The 20,595-nt window shown below is 42.8% G+C and overlaps 1 protein-coding gene across 3 annotated transcripts in view; it reads right to left on the bottom strand.

Annotated features, from left to right (window-relative positions):
- LARP7 (La ribonucleoprotein 7, transcriptional regulator) overlaps window positions 1-20,595 on the bottom strand; it is a 58,268-nt gene that overhangs the window by 26,026 nt on the left and 11,647 nt on the right. For all 3 annotated transcript variants that reach the window (XM_073602734.1, XM_073602717.1, XM_073602725.1), the window contains exons 4-8: window positions 19,890-19,973; window positions 15,411-15,575; window positions 13,210-13,318; window positions 3,900-4,256; window positions 3,024-3,162 (exon numbers count right to left, since the gene is read on the bottom strand). In XM_073602734.1, coding sequence (XP_073458835.1) covers window positions 3,024-3,162; window positions 3,900-4,256; window positions 13,210-13,318; window positions 15,411-15,575; window positions 19,890-19,973 — 854 coding nt within the window. The remainder of the gene's footprint in view (window positions 1-3,023; window positions 3,163-3,899; window positions 4,257-13,209; window positions 13,319-15,410; window positions 15,576-19,889; window positions 19,974-20,595) is intronic.

Genomic DNA, 20,595 nt, shown 5'->3' with positions numbered 1-20,595 from the left:
ACGGTTTCATGAATTAAAAAAAAAAACAAAACAGTAAAGTTAGCCCAATTTTTTTGTATAATGTGAAAGATGATGTTACACCGAGTAGATACCCAACATGTCACACTTTAAAATTGCGCAAACTCATGGAATGGCGCCAAACTTCGGTACTTAAAAATCTCCATAGGTGGACGCTTTGAAAATTTTTACAGGTTACCAGTTTAGAGTTACAGAGGAGGTCTAGTGCTAGAATTGTTGCACGCGGCGATACCTCACATGTGTGGTTTGAATGGCAGTTACATATGTGGGCGGGACTGGCGTGTGCGTTCGCTTGTGAGCGCAAGCTACCGGGGACAAGGGCGTTTAAAAATTTTTTTAAAATTGTTTTACTTAATTTTTTTTTTTTTTTTTTGATCACTTTTATTCCTATTACAAGGAATCTAAACATCCTTTGTAATAGGAATCTATTGTGACAGGTCCTCTTTATGGAGAGATGCAGGGTCAATAAGACCCCACATCTCTCCTCCAGGCTGGAAAGCATGAGATCGTGGAAAAAAAAAAATAAAAAAATTCACTGATCTTCATGCTGACAGATCGCGGCTTTGATGACATCCGGGATCCCGGGCGTGACGCCATAACGCCGTGTCCGACGGACATAGAGATGAATGGTGACCATCTGGTCACCATTCATCTCTATCGTCATCATCCGCCGCCGGCCAATTCTTTTTCCGGGCCTCCGATGGCACGGGAGAGCCCGGAGAAGCACCGGGTGGCGGCGGAAGGGGCGTCCCCTCCCGTCGCCTATAAGAACGATCAAGCGGCGGAACTGCCGCTATGATCATTCTTATCGTGCACAGAATCGCCGGCTGAAAAGAATGATATCTGAATGATGTCTGTAGCTACAGGCATCATTCAGATATCCCCCCCAAAAGTGAGGACGTTTATATACAATGGACGGTTTTGAAGTGGTAAAAAGGATGAGAAACCCTGAACTAGACATAAGGGACAAAATTTGTAAATGGGGTGAACCTGATTTCACTTTAAACCAGTACTTTTGAATTTAAACAATGACATTGCTGCACATTACTGAATATTTGCAGCTAAAACAGATGTACTGGGCTGCATAAAAAAGTATTTAAGAAATGCACTACAGTGTAAAGCTGATCATACACTGTTAAAGTTTTTTTTTTTTTTGAATTGGCCATTTACAAATCACTTGCAGGCCAATATCGCAAATATGTTTTGAGCATTGCTGTTAGACTGAGATAAGATTTGGAGAGGGTTCAAATGCAGGCATTGAAATTTAAAAATGGTAGGTCTCACATTGAAAGACTAAGGGCTTTCACACTGGAGCGGTGCGCTGGCTGAATGGTAAAAAAAAGTCCTGCTAGCAGCATCTTTGGAGCGGTGTATACACCGCTCCTGCCCATTGAAATGAATGGGCCAGCGCAGCTATACCGCCGGCATATCGCTGCTTCAACAGCGCTTTGCGGTGTTTTTAACCCTTTCTTGGCCGCTAGCAGGGGGGTAAAACTGCCCCGCTAGCGACCGAATACCGCCGCTAAAAATAGCGCAGTTTTACCGCCGGCGCCCACACCGCCCCAGTGTGGAAGGGCTCTTACTGTGGGTTCCCCCCTCCTCCACACTGCAAGGATAGCTTTGTCTAAGAGATAATGAATAAGGCGAGTTACTTATCACACCTCCCCAAACAGCCGCAGCTCTTCTCTGCTAATTAACACTCCTGGGCATTCTCATGTACAATGCAGGACAACTGATCAAACATTGCACATGATAAATGTCACTAAGCTACATCTGGTCAGGTAGTGAAGAGGACCTTCAGGGACCAGTCTTACAGCCTTATTTCTTGCTTTTGTGGGAGCAAGAAATAAGGCAAGTATTCAACCTTATTCATTATTTCCTATCCTAAATAAGCATTTTAAAGCATTCTTTACAATGAAAAAAAGAAAATGCGCTGTCTACGAATTAAAGAATATTTTATCACCTGTGTAGGAAAGGGTTCTTTAGCACGAGTGTAGAAGGTGAACCTGTACCTTGGCAAGGTAGCAGGTTCACTGTAATGCCCCTTCCCCTGCAGCAAAGGATTTACCTTCCTTTTGCTCTCCCACCGCCCCATTTAGCAAGCAGGAGAAAAAGAATGTCCTTTGTATGCTACAAGTCACCAGAGTTATAACCTACACAGGGCTATGTATTAACTGTGTGATAGTGCTGATTGTCCGAGTCACAGGTTTCTCCACACCCAAAAAGTATTGAGTATTTCCTCCAGCTCACAACACTGAAAGGAGAAGCGGGAGAGTAGAGAAAAGTTATGCTTCTGCAGAGGACTGGGCAATCTTTTTCCCCAAATGGACAAAGCAGAGAAAGGGAGAGTTATAATCCCTGTAAGGTTTATTTTTGCCATCTACACTCCATCTCAGAGATTTTCCCTTCACTTCCTGTGCCACAGCCAAACAGGAAGTGAGAGGAAATCCCTGCAAATTAAGGGAATCCCTTGGGGACCCCCAGGTCACCAATGAAAGATTTCCCCTCTATTACTTTTCTGGGACTACCCAAATATTGGGATTTTCCTTACTTTCAATGATAAAAAGGTAAACAGGACAAATGGAGAGAGAGGGACACAGACAGCAATAAAATAGGACAAGCATTCTAATCCCTCTGCACTCTATCCAAAACAAAAAAGTATTGACTCAAGTGCACTATGGGAGTATGATCACAGGTTCAAACCTTGCATGATCAGATTGATGAATCAGACCCCAAGTAGCAATGACTGGCGACTCAAAAAAACTGTTCTACTATATACAGGCCAGGAGAGCAGCAGCTTGATCTGACCGCAGCATCAACACTACAGTGACCTGCATCCAATGCCTTGTTACCATATTAGCGTGCATTGCTCACTGCATTATTTTTGTAATAATAGTGGGATATCCCTTTCAGCAGTGGAAAAGGTTATAAAAATTGCTTCTGCTGTGAGATCATATAAGCTATAGTTTTTAAATTAAGCTGGAGAAAAGATGTCTGGTACATACTTTGACAGGACTCTGAGTGGAATCACCTCTTCTCCAACTCTGTGTCTCTCCTTGTGTTTCTTTTTTCTTTTCCTTTTTACTTTCACAGTAGATGTGTCTTTCTTGTCGCTTGTATCCTTTTCTTCTTCTGTAGAAACCTCTGATAAAATGCAAAAAAACAGGTCAACAAGACAAGCCATGATGACTTTGAAGCATACTTAAATAACTCTTTGCTCTCAGGCAGCTTGAGCAGTGAGAGTGAGGTGACTGTATTCTCGTGCTAAACAGAGCAGCATCAGTGACCGGTCACTTCTACAAGAAAAAGAAGCGGAGAGGGGAGTTGCATCATACATCAACTTAGGCCGAGCATATATGGAGCAAATTTCTTTCCTGCAACCATCCCCACCAGAAGACAGTGATTATTGCTAGCGGCTAAAACAACCGCTTGCAATAATCACATGTAAAATCCAGCAGGCTGGTTGTACCCAATTTAATTGACTGATCAACTTGCGTACATTCAGCCTGCTAAAACATGCATGGTTCGAATCTAGTCCGGTTCCTGATGAAAACAATTGCATGGGAGTGAAGGGAACCCTTCAATCAGGTTTACACCACCGAGAGCGCGAGACACAGACTTAAGCAGTATTTTAACTAGTACAACACACATATTTGCAATGCAAGTACCATTTTCAGAAAATATCTCCATAATTATCTCATGGCAGCTTTCCATTATGCTAACATTTGAGTGCAGGGCCACTTAATGCGTTATTGTGGCCAATTAACACTCAAGTGGAAATGGACCTCTAAATGCTTATTATCTTATTTACAGCTAGAGAACAAGCTGCGATGAACATAAAGAACTCAGTGTACTTACAAACGAGCAATACAATGCGTTACCTTTACAGTCCAGAAGGTCTCGGGAAGACTTTGAATCAACAGATTCAGAATGCATTTTCCTTTGCTTTGAATAGGAGGAGTCGTGGTCTGAGCTGCTCTCTGTATGTTTTCTCTTGGATGGTCTAACCTCATCAGACTGGTCAGAACTCTCTGCTCTATCTCTCTTCTTCTTCTTCTTTTCCCTCCTTGATGACTGTTTATTGGTATCAGACGATTCAGCCACTGAACTTTCTGACAAACTGCGATGCCTTTTAGGTTTTTCCTCCTTTGAAGGTACATCATTATTCTCCTCCACTGCTTTTTCCTCACTCTCTTTTCTACTCTTTGACTTTTTCTTTTTCTTCTTCTTTTTCTCTTCTAGGAAACAGAGTAAGGCATTAGAATAATGACATAGTTCAGCAGAACAATTCCAGCATAAACACATTCACTTATAAGCACAGTGGATTAGTGGCTAGCACTTCTGCCTTACAGTACTGGGGTTTTCGGTTCAAATCCTACCCAGGACACTCTCTACATGCAGCTTGCATGTTCTCCCATGCCTGTGTGAGTTTCCTCTGGGTACCCCAGTTTCCCTCCACAAGCCAAAGACACACTAGTAGGTTAATTTGCTCATGTGCAAATTGGTTCTAGTATGTGTGTGCGCGCATGTATGCATGCGAGATAGGGACCTTAGACTGTAGGCTTTGTGGGGGCTTTTTGATGTGAAATGTACAGTATGTAAAGCCTTAAAAAACACCTGTAGAAAAAAAAAAAAAAATTATATGTACCATACACTTGTCCTAACATTATTATCATCATTATACAGGATTTATATAGCACCAACAGCTTACGTAGTGCTTTACAATATAAAAGGGAGACAGTACAGTTACAATACAATAAAATACAAGAGGGTTAAGAGGGCCCTCAGAAGAGCTTACAATCTAATAGGCCATGATTTTGCTGGCCTACTTTGAAAAAAAAAAAAAAAAAAAAAGGAAGGAAGAAGGCTATAGCCTAGGTGGTGTGACTGCAGCAGAGGCTTAAACTTTTCCTTACACAATAAAGTAAATTAGTCAGGGAAGATATTGCCATATAAGAATGTCTCTGTCCTCTAAGGTCGGCCATACACAGAGTGATTTTCTTTCCAAAAGAAATATTCTTGATTCCACCATGAACACAGACTGTGTTGATTTGGGAATCCCTCCTGCTGGGCCATTGTCTTTTCCAGGCGGGTGGGGGGCAGGTGGACAGGTTGTTGGCGATGGAAGCCGTCCTCGCAGGGAGAAGACAGTGACTATTGCTAGTGGCTATAGCAGCTGCTAGCGATAATCACAGGTAAAACCCGGCATGCCGGTTATACCCAAGCTGATCAATCGATCAACTTGGTAAATTCAGCCTGCCCATGCACTGTTCGAATCTTGGCAGGTTCAGCAGGACTCAAGCAGTGTATGTCCTGCCTAAGGAAGTTACCTTACTAGGATGGATAATTAAGAGGGTAAGTGAGCAGCTGAAATAGTAGCAAATTCTTCCCAGCACTTCTCTCAAAACCAAAGCATGTTGTCATGTCATCTCTGTTAAGGGAAATTATTAAAGCTTTAGGCAGATCGTTTCTATTAGCAGAGGTTGTATGACCACATACCTAGATTTGCAGTCATGTGAGCAATGGAGGAAACCTTGCACGGTATTCTCTCCAAGGCAAGAAGTGTTTCGTTTGTTTTTCTCAAATGGGCAGATAAAAAGTAAGTGGTATTAAACCAAAAATGGAACATGTTCAGGCTTACCAATCATTAGATGTGGTGGCTGCACTTGTTTTCTTTTCTAGGTTCCCCACCAGTTTTCAGCTGATGATCTGGCCAGTGACCCCCTTCTGTATCAGGGTGCCTCCACTCTGGATGAAAAAGAGCACAGGGGCACCTTTGGGAAGCAGCATTGTCAGTATGGGGGGGGGGGGGCGCATTATATGCACTAGCAGATTTCGTTTTTCGTTATACTAACAAACTAGAGCCAAGCTCCAGCAAATACTTTACAAGCAGTTACAGCAACAGTTTTTTGTTTTGTTTTTTGGAAGGGGGGGGGGGGGGGGGGTGAATATTGTACATAAATAAATAAGAGATGATCAAATAAGCACCCCTGTCAGTGGTAAACTGCAGGACAGCTTGTTTTTTTTTGAAAACCAGACTCTGTCCAGATCACCAAGTGAAAATAAAGGAAAGAAAGCCTAAAAAAGAAAAACTAATGCAGTTATCACACCTAAGAATTGGCAAGCTGTAGCACAATACATGTTTGCTTTTGGGTTTAATACCACTTTAACATCTATTCAAACAGAAATACATGGGCTGCCATTGCTTCTCCTTGTGAAAATGCTAGTTGCCCGTTACCAATACATCTAAATCTGGCCATACACAGATCAAATTTCAGGCGATTCAGTAGAAAATTTGTTTGCTGGGTTGCCCTCTTGTAAAAACAGCTGGGCGGGAAATTCCTTGTCAAACTGCTCCTGCTTTCATGATCCAACAGCCAGCACTGAAGGACTTGTCCATCCACTCTATTTAATCTGGATGGGCTGGTCTAAGCTTGACCAAAGTATCCATTCATCTTTTAAGTCATTGTAAACCCATATATTGTTTGTTTTACCCCTTCTCGCCGCCTGCACACATATGCAGCCTCATTGAAGTGGGTCTTCTTCATATGTACAAAAAAGAAAAAAGTTACCCCACACTAAAAAGTGAGGGTGTACCTTCATGCAGAGGAGGCTTGTCTGGGAACTTGACACACTTAGGGCTAGTTCACATCACATGCTTTCCAGTGCTTTTTTTCCTGCATCCAAAATGCATGGAAAGTAGGCATTTTGGTTTTCAATGACAGTTCACACCAGTGCTTGCAGTTCCAGAAAAACAAAAAACAAACAGTAGAACATACTGCATTTTTCATGCACAGACCTGTACTGGAATGCAGTAAAACTTATCAAAAATGCATACAATCAAAAACGCACTGCACCCCAGTAAAAAAAATAAAGCATCTGGAACGCACCCAGAAATGCATCAAAAATTGCGCATGCAGAAACTCGCATGGAACAGAGCTGGAGGACGTTTTTTTGTGGTGTGAACTAGCCTTTAACCACTTACTTACCAGGCACTTACACCCCCTTCCTGCCCAGGCCATTTTTCAGCGCTATCGCACTTTGAATGACAATTGCGCGGTCCTGCTACTCTGTACCCAAACAAATTTTTATCATTTTCTTCACACAAATAGAGCTTTCTTTTAGTGGTATTTAATCACTGCTGGGTTTTTTTTTTTTTTTTTAGGTTTACTTTTTTTCTGTCAGTAAATTTTGTAACTAAGCAATTTTTCACCTTCACTGATGTGCTGAACTAGTGGGCATTGATGAGGTGGCACTTATGGGCACTAATGAGGAGGCACCAATATGCCACACTTATGGGCACTGATGAGCACCGATAGGCGGCACTCGACACTGGTGGGCATTGACAGCAGTGATGGGCATCGATTGCCAGCACTGATTGGTGGCACTTGTGGCTGCCACTGATAGCTGGCAATGGTGGGCACTGATTTGTGACACAATATTGTAATCAGGGCACTGATGATCAGTGCCCCGATTACATTCCTAGATGTCCCCCTACGTGGAGATGCCGCTAAACGCTCTACTCGCCACATACTGTCAGTGTGAGGCGAGGAGCGCCGATTACCGGCACTTCCTTGTTTACATGTGACCGGCTGTGATTGGACACGAATGCGAACGCGGCTCTTTACAGAGATCGGGGGTCACGCCGTGTCCAAGCAACACGGTGCGGGCGCGTGAGAGCGGCCGTTCTGGGACGCTGTCATATGACGGTGTGCCAGAATGAGAGCCGCACCGCTCCGCCGTCATTTGACGGTGGGCGGGCAGCAAGCAATTAATGAGTTTCAGGACTGGTTCACATCACAAAAACGCACTCCAGATCCGTTCCGGATGTGTTTCTGCATGCACGTTTTTGATGCGTTTCCATATGCATTCCAATACTGGGGTTCAGTGCATTTTTTGCTGCGTTTTTGATGTGCTCAAGTGCATTCCGGTGCATTTTACTACATTCCAGTGCAGGAAAAAGTAGCATGTTCTACCTTTTTCTGAAACTGGCATGCCCTGAATCTGACTGCACTGGTGTGAACTATGCCACTGGAAAACATAACCTACTTTCCATGCATTTTTGACGCAGAAACAAAAAAACGCACTGGACTGCATGTGGTGTACAATTTGGCCCTTTGTAGAACCTAAAGTACCCGGCTGATCCTTCCTGCTTCTGTCCTCCCCCCCTGTAAACTGACCACGGTTTATCATGGCTGCTGAGCCTTGACACCCTGGTCAATTTACGTGCCTCCGTCATCTGCAGCTCTCCTGTCCTTCACCCCCCCCCCGCCCACCTGTCAGCTAGTGATAGTTATTTCAGCAGCGGGAGGGGCGGGCACTGTGTAATGTACATGCAATCCCCTCTGTTAGAAAAGTCCAATGCTCCAGTGTCTGTGCTGTGTAAAAATATGCCCATTTCTACCTTACTTCAAACGCCGCTCGGCGTTTACGCGACTGGTCGGTGCTTTCCTTTTCTCCTCCCGATTGATGTCAGTGGGGGATTCTCTATCCCTCCTGCTGTAGCTGTCAGATCGGGAGAGTGAGCAGCGAGCAGTCAAGTCTGAAAAAAGGTAGAAATGGGCATATATTTTACAAAGAACATACACTGGAGCATAGGATGTTTTCTAACAGAGGGGATTGCATGTACTTTACAAAGTGTCTTTACAAAGACTGTTCCAGAACTGCTCCCCAACCCGACAGACTGGCATCTGTTGTTACCACCGTCCAGGTAACCGGTAGAAAGGATTTCCCCTTCTGCAGGTTTTCGGGTATGAGCCACCAATTGAGGCTCTGACGCACCACATGAGAGAGGTGCATCGGAAAGTCTAATGCCTGAACCTTCTTGTTCCAGGCTGACAGAATACTGTGTTGCAGCAGTCTTGAATGAAACTGAGCATAAGGAACTGCTTCGAATGAAGACACCATCTTTCCTAGCAGCCTCATACAAAGGCGGACAGAAGGACCCTTCTTGGTCCTGACTGCCAGAATCAGCTCTCTTAAAGCAGCGAGCTTTGCCTGAGGTAGAAATATTTTCTCCTGGCTTGTATCTATGATCAGACCCAAATACTCCAGTCTTCTTACTGGTTTTAGGAAAGATTTTTCTAGGTTGAGGATCCAACCTAGGTGTTCCAGATACTTGACTGTGGTCCTCAAGTTCCCGTTCAAGGAGGCTACCGACCGGTCTATCAGGAGCAGGTCATCTAGGTATGCTATGACAGCTATACCCTGAGCCCTTAATCTGGCCAGAGGAGGGGCCAAGACCTTTGTGAACACTCGAGGTGCAGTGGCTATCCCAAAAGGCAGAGCCACAAACTGGAAATGGCGCCCTCCTATCTCGAAGCGCAGAAACTTCTGATAAACGGGAAAAATGGGCACTTGCAGATATGCATCTCTGATGTCTATCGATGCCAGAAATTCTCCTCCCTGCAGGGTGGAGACTACTGTCCGAATTGATTCCATGCGGAAGGACTGGATCCTTAGGAATCGGTTCAGATCCCTTAAATCCAGAATGGGTCTGACATCCCCATTTGGTTTTTGGACCGTAAAAAGGTTGGAATAGAAGCCCAATCCCTGATCCTTTGCGGAAACCACCATAATGACCTCCTGCGACAAAAGTCGCTCTAACGCTAGGAGCGACTGCTTCTTCTCTGGATCTCTGGGGACACTTGATCTGAGGAAACGAGGAGGGGGGGGGAATACTTGAAACTCCAGCTTGTACCCTAAGGTTACTGTGGAGATTACCCATCTGTCCTGGAAGTCCTCCTGCCAGAGCTCTGAGAATTGTCGCAGTCCTCCCCCCACTCGAGCGAGCGGGGGCGCCCCTTCATGAAGAGGTCTTAGTGTTTTGCCTAATAGGCTTCTTCCCCCAGGACTTCTTTTGTCCCTGGGGTTGACTCTTGTTTCTGGGCCCAGACGGAGGAGGCCGTCGAGACTGCCTGGAGGCTGACGCCCCTGGCACTGGGGAAAGAGTTCATTTGAAAGAGGGACGCTTACTCTTCTTCTTAACAGGTAAGAGAGTGCTTTTCTCCACAAGAGATTCTCTTGATATAGTCATCCAAGTCTTCTCCAAACAACCTTGCACCACGAAATGGAAACGCAGCCAGCATTTCTTACATGGTGCTTCGGCTGACCAATTTTTCAACCATAGGATCCTACGTATATGCACCAACCCCAGCGAAAGACGAGAGGTTTGCACAATAGAATCTCTGATGGCGTCAACAACATAACATAAGGCTGCTGGAAGGTTAGCCAACCCCTGGGCCTGCTGTTCAGGTAAGACCCTGATGACCTGCTTAACATGGTCTCTTAGGTATTGACAGACTCCAATCGCTGCTATTGCAGGTTGAGCCACTGAACCTGCCAAGGAGAAAACATCCTTCAATAGGGATTCCATCTTTTTGTCCTCCGGATCCCTGAGCATCTAAGTATTGTCTACAGGACAAGTCAGACTACTATTTACGGAGGAAATGGCGGCATCAACGGCCGGTATTCCCCACATTTTAACAAACTTTTCTTCCATAGGATAAAGTGTTGAAAACTTTTTCGGCGGAAAAAAAAAAAACATTTATCTGGGTGATCCCACTCAGAATAAAGAAGCTTTTCAAGTAAATTATGAACCGGAAAAGCTTGTGCTGTTTGAGGAGGTTTCAGTGACCCTAAAGAAGAAGAGGGTTCTTTAACCGATTCAGATACGGGCAACTTAAATGTGGAGCGGACCAATCCAGTAAGGATCTGCACTAAGACTTTCTCCTCCTGAAAAGTCGCAGAGGGCCCCTCTCCACCTGATTCCTCCAAAGAGGAATCATCCGTCCCATCCTGATCCTCTGAAAGGGATTCTTCCCCCTTATCCCAGAGCTCCTCTGCCTGAGGGTCTTGGGGAACAGAGGAAGGCCTAGTGCGTTTTCTTCCACTGAGTGAAGATGTAATCACGGCCATTAATCTTTCCTCTAAACCATTAATGGCTGAGGAAAAAACCTCCTGTGTAATGTATACAGGGGCTGAAGTGTCAGAAGCAGGTGTAGCCCCTGAGCCCAATGGCTTCCCCTGACTAGCCGTCCCTGGCCCCTCAAGGGGGGAGGATGCTGCAGAAAGGGGGTCCTCAGAACCTGAACAAGATCCCCTAGAGTCTCTGGTTCTTGGGGTGTTTGAACCTCTTCTACCCATAGTGCAAAGCAACAAGGTGGAAGTATCACAAAATGAACACTGACTGCTGAGCGATGTAGTCCGGCTAAAAGCCCTGCTACCAAATGCCCAGTCTGGTGTTACCTTAGTAAATGCTGCCTAGGAGAATGCCTATGTCCCACCTTACATGCGACCGTCAGCTCTGTGTCCCTCCAGAAGGCTTAGTGCACCTGTAATCTGTGCCTAAATAGCCTGCAGCCGGTCCTGTGGGCGTCTGAGCATGCTGGACGCTGTGCTGACGCCCTGCCCCCCCCCCACGCCGAGGGGAAATGTCATATCCCTCGGCGTGGACAGGGTGAGATGCCGGCGCCTCGTTCTAAGGTAAGTATCTCCTAATGAGCTAGTATGCGGTGCATACTAGCTCATTATGCCTTTTCCCTTGCAGGTGTAGAAAAAAAAAAAAAAGCGGGTATACAACCGCTTTAAAGGAGAAACCTACTAGAATTAAAAAAATTCTGTGGAATCTCCCTTACCTTATCCAGCCGCAGGGTTCTGTTTGTACAGACCCAATCTTCGCCCCTCACGGTGGTCTCCGTTTGAAAAAACCTTCAGAGACCGGGGCCCCCTACGAATAGGGGGATTCACAGTTCTGGCCTGTAAAGCACCCGGCTAGAAATAAGGATAGAAAACCATTTTCTGATATGTGGGGTCCAGCTCTCTAAAAAGAGAAGTGTTACAGGTAAAACCTTGTTTCTTCGGACACGAGGCCCGGGTACCATCCAATTCGGCCTAGAAAAAAGACACTTTGAAATGGATCCGGTTCGCCTGGCTTGCCCCAGTATAGGATATAGGATAATCCCTTTGGAGCTCAGCGCAGGACATCTTTACACGTCCATCACCTAAGAAACTGGCGTAAAAACTGAGGTATCCCTGCAAGGGGGAGGGATTATATAGGGGGTTGAACTTTCTGGTAGGGTGTGCCAGTGTCCAATCACCAAGTGATACCTATATAACCCATCAGTAATTACTGAGGCTCTGTGTCCCGTGATGTTCGAGAAAGAAATAATCGTTAGTTGTAGCCCTAGATCAGTGTTCACACCAGTAGGATAAGTAATAGATAAGAGGGCATACAACCCATAACAAGAGTCTTCAGAGATGGTGTCAGATGAACTGCTGCAGCTTAGGTACCAATAACTCAGCAAAGAATCCCAGGCAATATTGCCCCGACCTGAATAGCAAAGTCCTGTGGTAATAGGATGCCACTGACTGCAGGTCTGTCAGAGAGATCACTGGTATAAAACTGGGAAAATCTGTGCTAGTCATCTGCATGGAGAGACTTCCAGGTTTTTATATATTCGGTATGAATCTCCAGTGTGTATTCATCAAACAATTTTTCATGGCTAACTGGAGAAACCATTAAGGATTTTAATACATCATAAGTAGATCTACTAGGAGTGCTGGCTGACTGGAGAGATTTCCAGAATTTCATATCTCTGGCATGAATCTACCCAGCAGATTGTTAATAGTGGAGAAGTACTTCAGAAAAATTTTCCAAACAACAGAGCTAAAAAAAAAAAAAAAAAAAAAAAAAAGAAGAAGAAAGAAGTCAAATAATCTGAGGACAATAGCAAAAATTGAGGCATGATGGTTGTGGGTGGAGTTACCCTGTGCTGGTCAACAGGGGGACAATGTAACCCAAAAACGTAGGAATTCCTGTGCAGGATAACAAATCAATATACTGCAGCTTACCAGTCCTTAGCTAAGTCGCCAGCATTCATTTTCCTTTTCCCTAGTTTCATCTGGTGATCCTGCAGGATCACTTTCTGTTCCGGGGTCACTATGCTCACTGTATTGTATGTATGTATGTATGTATGTATGTATGTATGTATGTATGTATGCATCTGCAGAACTGTCACCCCCAAGGACAGGATTTATATTAGGACTACATAACACCACCACCTCTCCATACCATGGGCAAGGGGGGTTGTTCTTTAGCTCAAAGCGAGAATTGAAAACAATGCTAACTCTTGATAAAAAAACAGAGATGACTAACACAACACACACATATATGCAAAACTGAGCTCATACCAAGCTCCCGTGATTCAGAGACTCTTAACTCCGGAACGTACTTGCTCTTTACAGTCTTGGGGAAAATCCCAGCCTTCCTTGGTGCTTCCTCTGGAGGATTATTCAAGTACTAAAATAAAAAAAAAAAAAAAAAAGAAGAAGGGTTTACAACAGAAGGTCGGGAAAATATTGGACAACCTGTGTGGTGAAATACATCCCCTGGCATGAAGTTTTTTATTAGAAAACTTTAAATGTGAATTCCCTTTGTAACATTAACCTGAAATAAACCACACCAAACTAAGGACTATGATTTATAACAGTATTCATAAGATTTAATTCCTTAACATGGTCACAATTAGTTTTCTTTTTTTGCAAAAATACAAAACAAAAAGTCAAGAGGTCATACACATATACAAAAGTATATAAAGCAAGCATTATAAATGTAACATCATAGTATGCAATAAAGTATTACTTAAAAAGGACTGGCTTGTAATCATCGCCAATATCCGTATGAGTTACCCGATTCAGATTGGAATACCAGAAAGTAGGCAGAGGTATAGCATTTATGATGGAAAGTGGTGGTAGACCAGGGAATAGGAAAGTGGAATGAACAGGGAGCTGCTCAGCTATGAACATTCTTGGGTTCAGAGATGTCAGTACCTCGGTGGGAACAGCCAGGTAAACTGCAGATCAGGGACTCTACATGCAATCACACACTTCAAAAAATGTGTTACTGCATGTGCATGTGATTGAAAGGGCCTTGAGATATTCTAAGCTGCATCACATAGATATGATTTGCACACATAAGTATGAATGAGCGTTCTATCCGAAATGCATTCTTACTACGAAGAACTGACAAGGGTGAATCGACCAGCGAGTCAACAAAGTCTGAGTACCTGCAGAGTCACCCTGCTTATTGAGGTACTTTGGCACTAGGTCTCTCATTTGATGCTGAGTCAACAAAGTCTACAGCGATCCTAAGCTGCACTGGAGTTTTACAGTCACTTTGCTAAATGCTAAGGAACGAGGAACTATCTTTAATGTCCATGGAAATTCCATCTGCTCACTATTAGAAGCCAGCAGGTACCACAAACTAGCCAATTCTGATTGATAAACACACATCTCACTGACAAACTTTGTAGCATTTTACATAGAAAAAAAATTAACACTAAATGTATGCTATAATACAGTCATAACATTTTTAGTACTGATATAAGAATTTTTTTTTTCAAAACTGAAGTTTAATCTGCTTATATTTTGCCTACCTTTGTGTCTCCTTTTCCCCCTTATGAACATACAAATTAAATTTTTAAAGAATACCGTTTTCATAATGTACCCCCCTTTCAACCCAGTAACATCACTGGGTCTCTGTGCTCACCTATGGCAGATTAAGGCAGGTGGGAGGGCCAGCGGAGTGCCGTACATAGCTTGGTAAAAATATCACAGCGCCCTGCTTCAGTAGGTTTCTCAAGAGCCCACAGCCTTGTTGCAAGCAGTGAGCTGGCTCTTGGGAGAAATCGCGCAATCAAATTGGATGGATGTTAGCCTGGTGGAGTGGGCATTCCTAGGCAGGCTGAATTTGCATTCAGGTTTTCCTACGCAACGCTCATGATGATAAGCCTCTATGATTTCATTGAGCTCAAATCCTCTAAATAAAAGGGTGATAGATGATGCTGGATGTCCTCCAGCAAGGAAATTAGGTGGGCTTTGTCTGACTTGCTGCAGCTTCTGAAGCACATTATGAGAAGCTCATGGTATTCAGTGAAATCAGACTAAGCAATTTCAGTACATGAGAGGAGCCTGTACATCTGTGTAAGACTGAAAATAAGGCTGGAGTCCAGCTTTAATTTTTCCAATCAAATTTACCATAACGTCACTCAATAGATATTCCTTAAAAGACAAAACAGGCTGTATACTTTTTTTTTTTTGCAGGGACTCGATCTGTGTACATGCATGGAATTTACTAACCCAGCAACGCTGAGGAAGTCAACAATTATGGGAAATTATGGTTACATGTTATTTCCAAGCAGCAGCGGCATTTGTTAGTGTCTCTGTTAAGGAATATACTCACACAAGACACCACTTACTTAGAAGAGAAAAAAAAAAAAAAAAACAAAAACCCACAAACCAAAAACAGTTTTTGCTGACCAATGAGTAACAGAGGTTAAGGAAATTACGTCTCATTGACACAGTAAGATCTAATAAAAAAGGAGAGGCATTACCTCAATTGCTTTAGCAGCTTGTGCTTGAGTCTCAAACTCAATAAATGCAAATCCTTTTGTGTCACCTGTAGATTTGTATTTGGGAATGCTAATATAGACAACCGTTCCACATTTACCAAAAACACGATCAATCCAGCTGTGGGTAACATTCTTTGGAAGTAGTTCCTAAATACAGAAAGAAATACATGAAAACATGAACTAGTATTCTGCAATGACAAGTAAAATGCTGGGCACAGTTTGTAATATGTTTAATGCCAATGGCAGCTTACCAGCCCTTAGATTTGGGTTAGTTTTAAATTTATACACATTGATCTTGCCAGAAATGAAATGGAAGGGTAGTTTCTTTCCAAGCAATTCTTTTCAAACTACTAATTCCCCCACCCCTTATGTAATGGAAATTAAGAGGAAGACAGGTTTGTATTCCAGGAGATAAGCCTCATGTGACATGGTTCCTAAACGGATACAGTACATGAGCACAGTCACTACAGTACAGTAACAAAGTGTGACATTTGCAGGATCACCAAGTGAAAAGTAAAAAAACAAAAAAACCCCACACACCTGAAGAGAACAAATGCAGCTACCACATCTAAGGAGTGGCAAGCTTCAATATACTGTGGGGGGAGGGGTGGTCTTGGGCGGGCTTTGGTGGAGGCGAAGGATGTGGGGAAGTTCTACTTTTGAGTGGAACTTGGCTTTAAGTTAAATACAATAAAGACATTAAGAAACATATAAATATAGCGCTCGCAAACACAATAAGTGAAAATACAATATATAATGAACAAAACGCCTTGAGGCGATTCAGTTTGCATTTGCAGCACTATACAAAAGTCATTCATTAATTAATTCAAAACAAAGTCCAAATAAAATAACTAAAGGTGCTCCAATCCAAAGTGAAGAAAATATAAGGTGCTTCAGAAATATTCAGGTGTACAACAACCCCTCATGTATCCCCACTCACCAGATCAGAACTACCCCCAGCTTTTCAGTCTGGTGGGTCATTTAAAGCTTGGTAAAGATATCCTGGGATGGCAGATATGGTGTCAAGGCATCAGGTCCAGAACTCCTTTATGAAGTTTCTCAGCCAGACAAACAGGTACCCAGAAGTAAAAGAATGGAACTGATAGTGAAGTACCATTAAAAAAAAGGTTGTATTGTAAAAAGAGAGTGGGTACTTACAAAAAGCAGGATCAAACAAGCCTCAAACATAGAGCTGTAAGTGTAAAAACGCACTTTCCTGGTGTGCGTTCCACGGGACCAGAAGTGACGTCAGTGATACCGGAAATTGCGTCAATGTTTCGCCCTCCCACCGGGCGTCATCAAGGACCTAATTTCCGGCTAGCTGAGCCATCATAAATAGAGGGTGGAGGAGAAACGCCCCTACATAGGACCAATCAAATTTGGCATAGCGGCCATTTTGTTGGTGGGATGAAAACATCACTCCTAGGGATAGAGCAAACCCATGGGAGAGACAAAAATGCCATTTTATTGGTTTGATCAAATCAAACAAAATACTTCCAAGGAATCGTTAGACGTCAATTCAGGATAAAATAGTGGAACTATTGACAAAAAACCTTTGTACAAACATCAAAACATTAGAATATTATGATAAAGAGAAAAATAAGATGAAAAATAAAAAGAAGATAATGAAAAAAAAAAAAGAAGTTTAAAAATACTTATAAACTCTTCTAGAAATTGGACAGGAAGCAATTTAGATCCAATTCGATATTTAACCCCAGGGGACTCATCGTTTTAAGACGATGGATCCACTGGGTCTCATTGTGAGAAATGGCTCGCTTCTCGCTTAAGATTACCACCTCTCCAGTGTCCCTCAATTCTATCTATACCACAGAAGGTATGGCCACTAGGGTCCCTTCCATGGAACAGTCTAAAATGGTTGGACAAACTGTGGTGTTTGTAACCCTTTTTGATCCTATTGACATGTTTCCTTAATCTGACTCCCAATGCTCTGGTGGTCCACCCCACGTACTGTAGCCCACATGGGCAGGACAAAAAGGTATGTGACGTGTGTGGTGCCACACGTAATAAACTTGTTGATTTTAAAAGGACTCACCAGAGGACCGGGCTGTAAACTCGGTAGTTTTCCCTCACCCTATGTTTAGATGTTTTACACATTACACATCTCCCACAGCTGAAAAAAACGTCTTGATTCAAAAAAAGTACATGTCTTTTTTGGAGGATCAACATTAGGTGCCAATTTCAACCGTAAGGTAGGGGCTTTGGTAAAACCTGGGTTTACCCAGGTTTGCTGGGTAAAATTTTGGATAAATCATTGTCTTTTAGCAAAAGAAGCCAATAATTACAAATTATTTTTTCCCCACTTGTCTATGCTGGCGCGTATAACCAGTCATAAAAGCGATACCAAAATCCCTCTCAATGACTGCCTTTTTCCTGAACAGATCGTCTCGGTTCAAACTTCTTACTGCTAATAAGGTTTTCATTAACTCACGTGGGGTGTAGCCCTTTTCCACAAATCTGGAAAACAAAACAGAAATGGTTATATCCCTCTGGGGAGTTGTCACCATCCTCGATGGCTCAGTTCTATCCCCAAGAGCCAATTTGTGAGAGTTAGGCGCAATTGCGCCAGAATTGAGGATTTTGACATACAGGCCAAAGTTTTGTTTGACAGATTCGTGGAAAAGGGCTACACCCCACGTAAATAAAACCTTATTACCAGTAAGAAGTTTGAACCGAGACGATCTGTTCAGGAAAAAGGCAGTCATTGAGAGGGATTTTGGTATCACTTTTATGACTGGTTATACCCGCCAGCATAGACAAGTGGAAAAAATAATTTGTAAATATTGGCATCTTTTGCTAAAAGACAATGATTTATCCAAAATTTTACCCAGCAAACCTGGGTAAACCCAGGTTTTACCAAACCCCCTACCTTACGGTTGAAATTGGCACCTAATGTTGTTGATCCCCCAAAAAAGACATGTACTTTTTTTAATCAGGTTTGTATTTTCAGCTGTGGGAGATGTGTAATGCGTAAAACATCTAAACATAGGGTGAGGAAAACTACCGAGTTTACAGCCCGGTCCTCTGGTGAGTCCTTTAAAATCAACAAGTTTATTATGTGTGGCACCACCCACGTCACGTACCTGTTGTCCTGCCCACGTGGGCTACAGTACGTGGGGGAGGACCACCAGAGCATTGGAAGTCAGATTAAGGGAACATGTCAATAGGATCAAAAAGGGTTACAAACACCACAGTTTGTCCAACCATTTTAGACTATTCCACGGAAGGGACCCAAGTGGCCATACCTTCTGTGGTATAGATAGAATTGAGGGACACTGGAGAGGTGGTAATCTCATGCAAGCTATTTCTCACAATGAGACCCAGTGGATCCATTGTCTTAAAACGATGAGTCCCCTGGGGTTAAATATCGAATTGGATCCAAATTGCTTCCTGTCCAATTTCTAGAAGAGTTTATAAGTATTTTTACACTTTTTTTACTGTGACCTTTTTTTCATCCAATTGTTTATGTATTCTTATTTTCATTTTCAATTTTTATTATTTTTTATATTATTATTTTTCATTCTATTTATTTTTATTTTCATTGTTATCTTTATTTTTTTATTTTTCCTCATATTTTTTCCCTTTATCAAAACATTTTCACTTTTTTAGTCTTGCAATTTGTAATGTTTTAATGTTTGTACAAAAGTTTGTCAATAGTTCCACTATTTAGCCTGAATTGACGTTGAACGATTCCTTGGAAGTAATTCCAAAGAAATGCCAATAAAATTGCGTTTTTGTCTCTATGGATTGTGCTCTATCCCTAGGAGTGACGATTCATCCCACCAGCAAAATGGCCGCTATGCCAAATTTGATTGGTCCTATGTAGGGGCGTTTCTCCTCCGCCCACTATTTAAGGTGGCTCAGCTAGCCGGAAATTAGGTCCTTGATGACGCCCTGTGGGAGGGCGAAACGTTGGCGCAATTTCCGGTTTTACCAACGTCACTTCCGGCCCCATGGAACGCACGCCAGGAATGGCGTTTTTACATCTACAGCTCCATGTTTGATCTCACTTTTTTGTAAGTACCCACTCCCTTTTACAATAAAACCTTTAAAATGGTACTTCACTATCAGTTCCATTCTTTTTTAATTCTGGGTACCTGTTTGGCTGAGAAACGTCATAAAGGAATTCTGGACCTGATGACACCATATCCGCCATCCCAGGATATCTTTACCAAGCTTTAAATGACCCACCATACTGAAAAGCTGGGGGTCGTTCTGAACTGGTGAGTGGGGATACCTTATATTTTCTTCACTTTGGATTGGAGCACCTTTAGTTATTATATTTGGACTTTGTTTTGTTCATCATTAATTGTATTTTTACTTATTGTGTTTGCGAGCTCTCTCTCTCTAATATATATATATATATATATAAAACACCACACACACACACACACCAGTAGTCATACACCCTTTAAAAGTAGAAGAAGAGCTGGAACCACTTACTGCATATACAGTACGGTCATCCACATCCTCAGGTTTCTCCCCAAGTGGAAGCCTTCTCCTGATTTTAGTATTTTCTAAATTCATCTTAAATAGAAAAAAAAAAAAAAAAAAAAAAAAAAAAAAAAAAAAAAGAAGAAGGATTAGATATACCCTCCACAGAGAAGTATCTTTGCATTTCAAATACATATAAAAACTGCCATGAGATTTCCTTAAGAGCTTACTAGGTCACCAGAAAATCTGGGACAGTCTGATATAAAAACAGCGATCAGCAACTGTAGACTGCTCCCTTCAGCGCTTGCTATTGACCCATCAATTTGACTGGCTGCCTCGCCAACCAGGAATGAGGCATTAAAAGGGAGAGCGGGCCAGAATCGGCAACCAAAGGAGATGGTCCGTTACCTACATATCAGAACATCCAAGGTTTTCTGTAACCGTGGAATACATTGCAGAAAGTTAGATTGTAAGTAGCAGTGTTATATATAGTTTAGACAGATATGTTAAAGAGACACTGTCACGTTGCCCATGTAGTGTCTTTGCAAAGGGCCCCAAACTAGTTATGCTAAGCTTACTTGCAGACAAAATCCCTAGTTTCAGCTGGGGTAAGATGAAAGGAGGAGCAGTCATGTTATAGTGGTCACATGCTACCCATACCCGTTTCACTGAGTACTGCCACCAGCTGCAATGGAAAAATGGTGGCAGTGGGGCT

Source organism: Aquarana catesbeiana, linkage group LG01 (genome assembly GCF_042186555.1).
Source record: "Aquarana catesbeiana isolate 2022-GZ linkage group LG01, ASM4218655v1, whole genome shotgun sequence".
Lineage (NCBI taxonomy): Eukaryota > Metazoa > Chordata > Amphibia > Anura > Ranidae > Aquarana > Aquarana catesbeiana.
The sequence above is the reverse complement of the archived record's forward strand: the minus strand, read 5'-3'. Positions and strand labels throughout refer to the sequence as shown.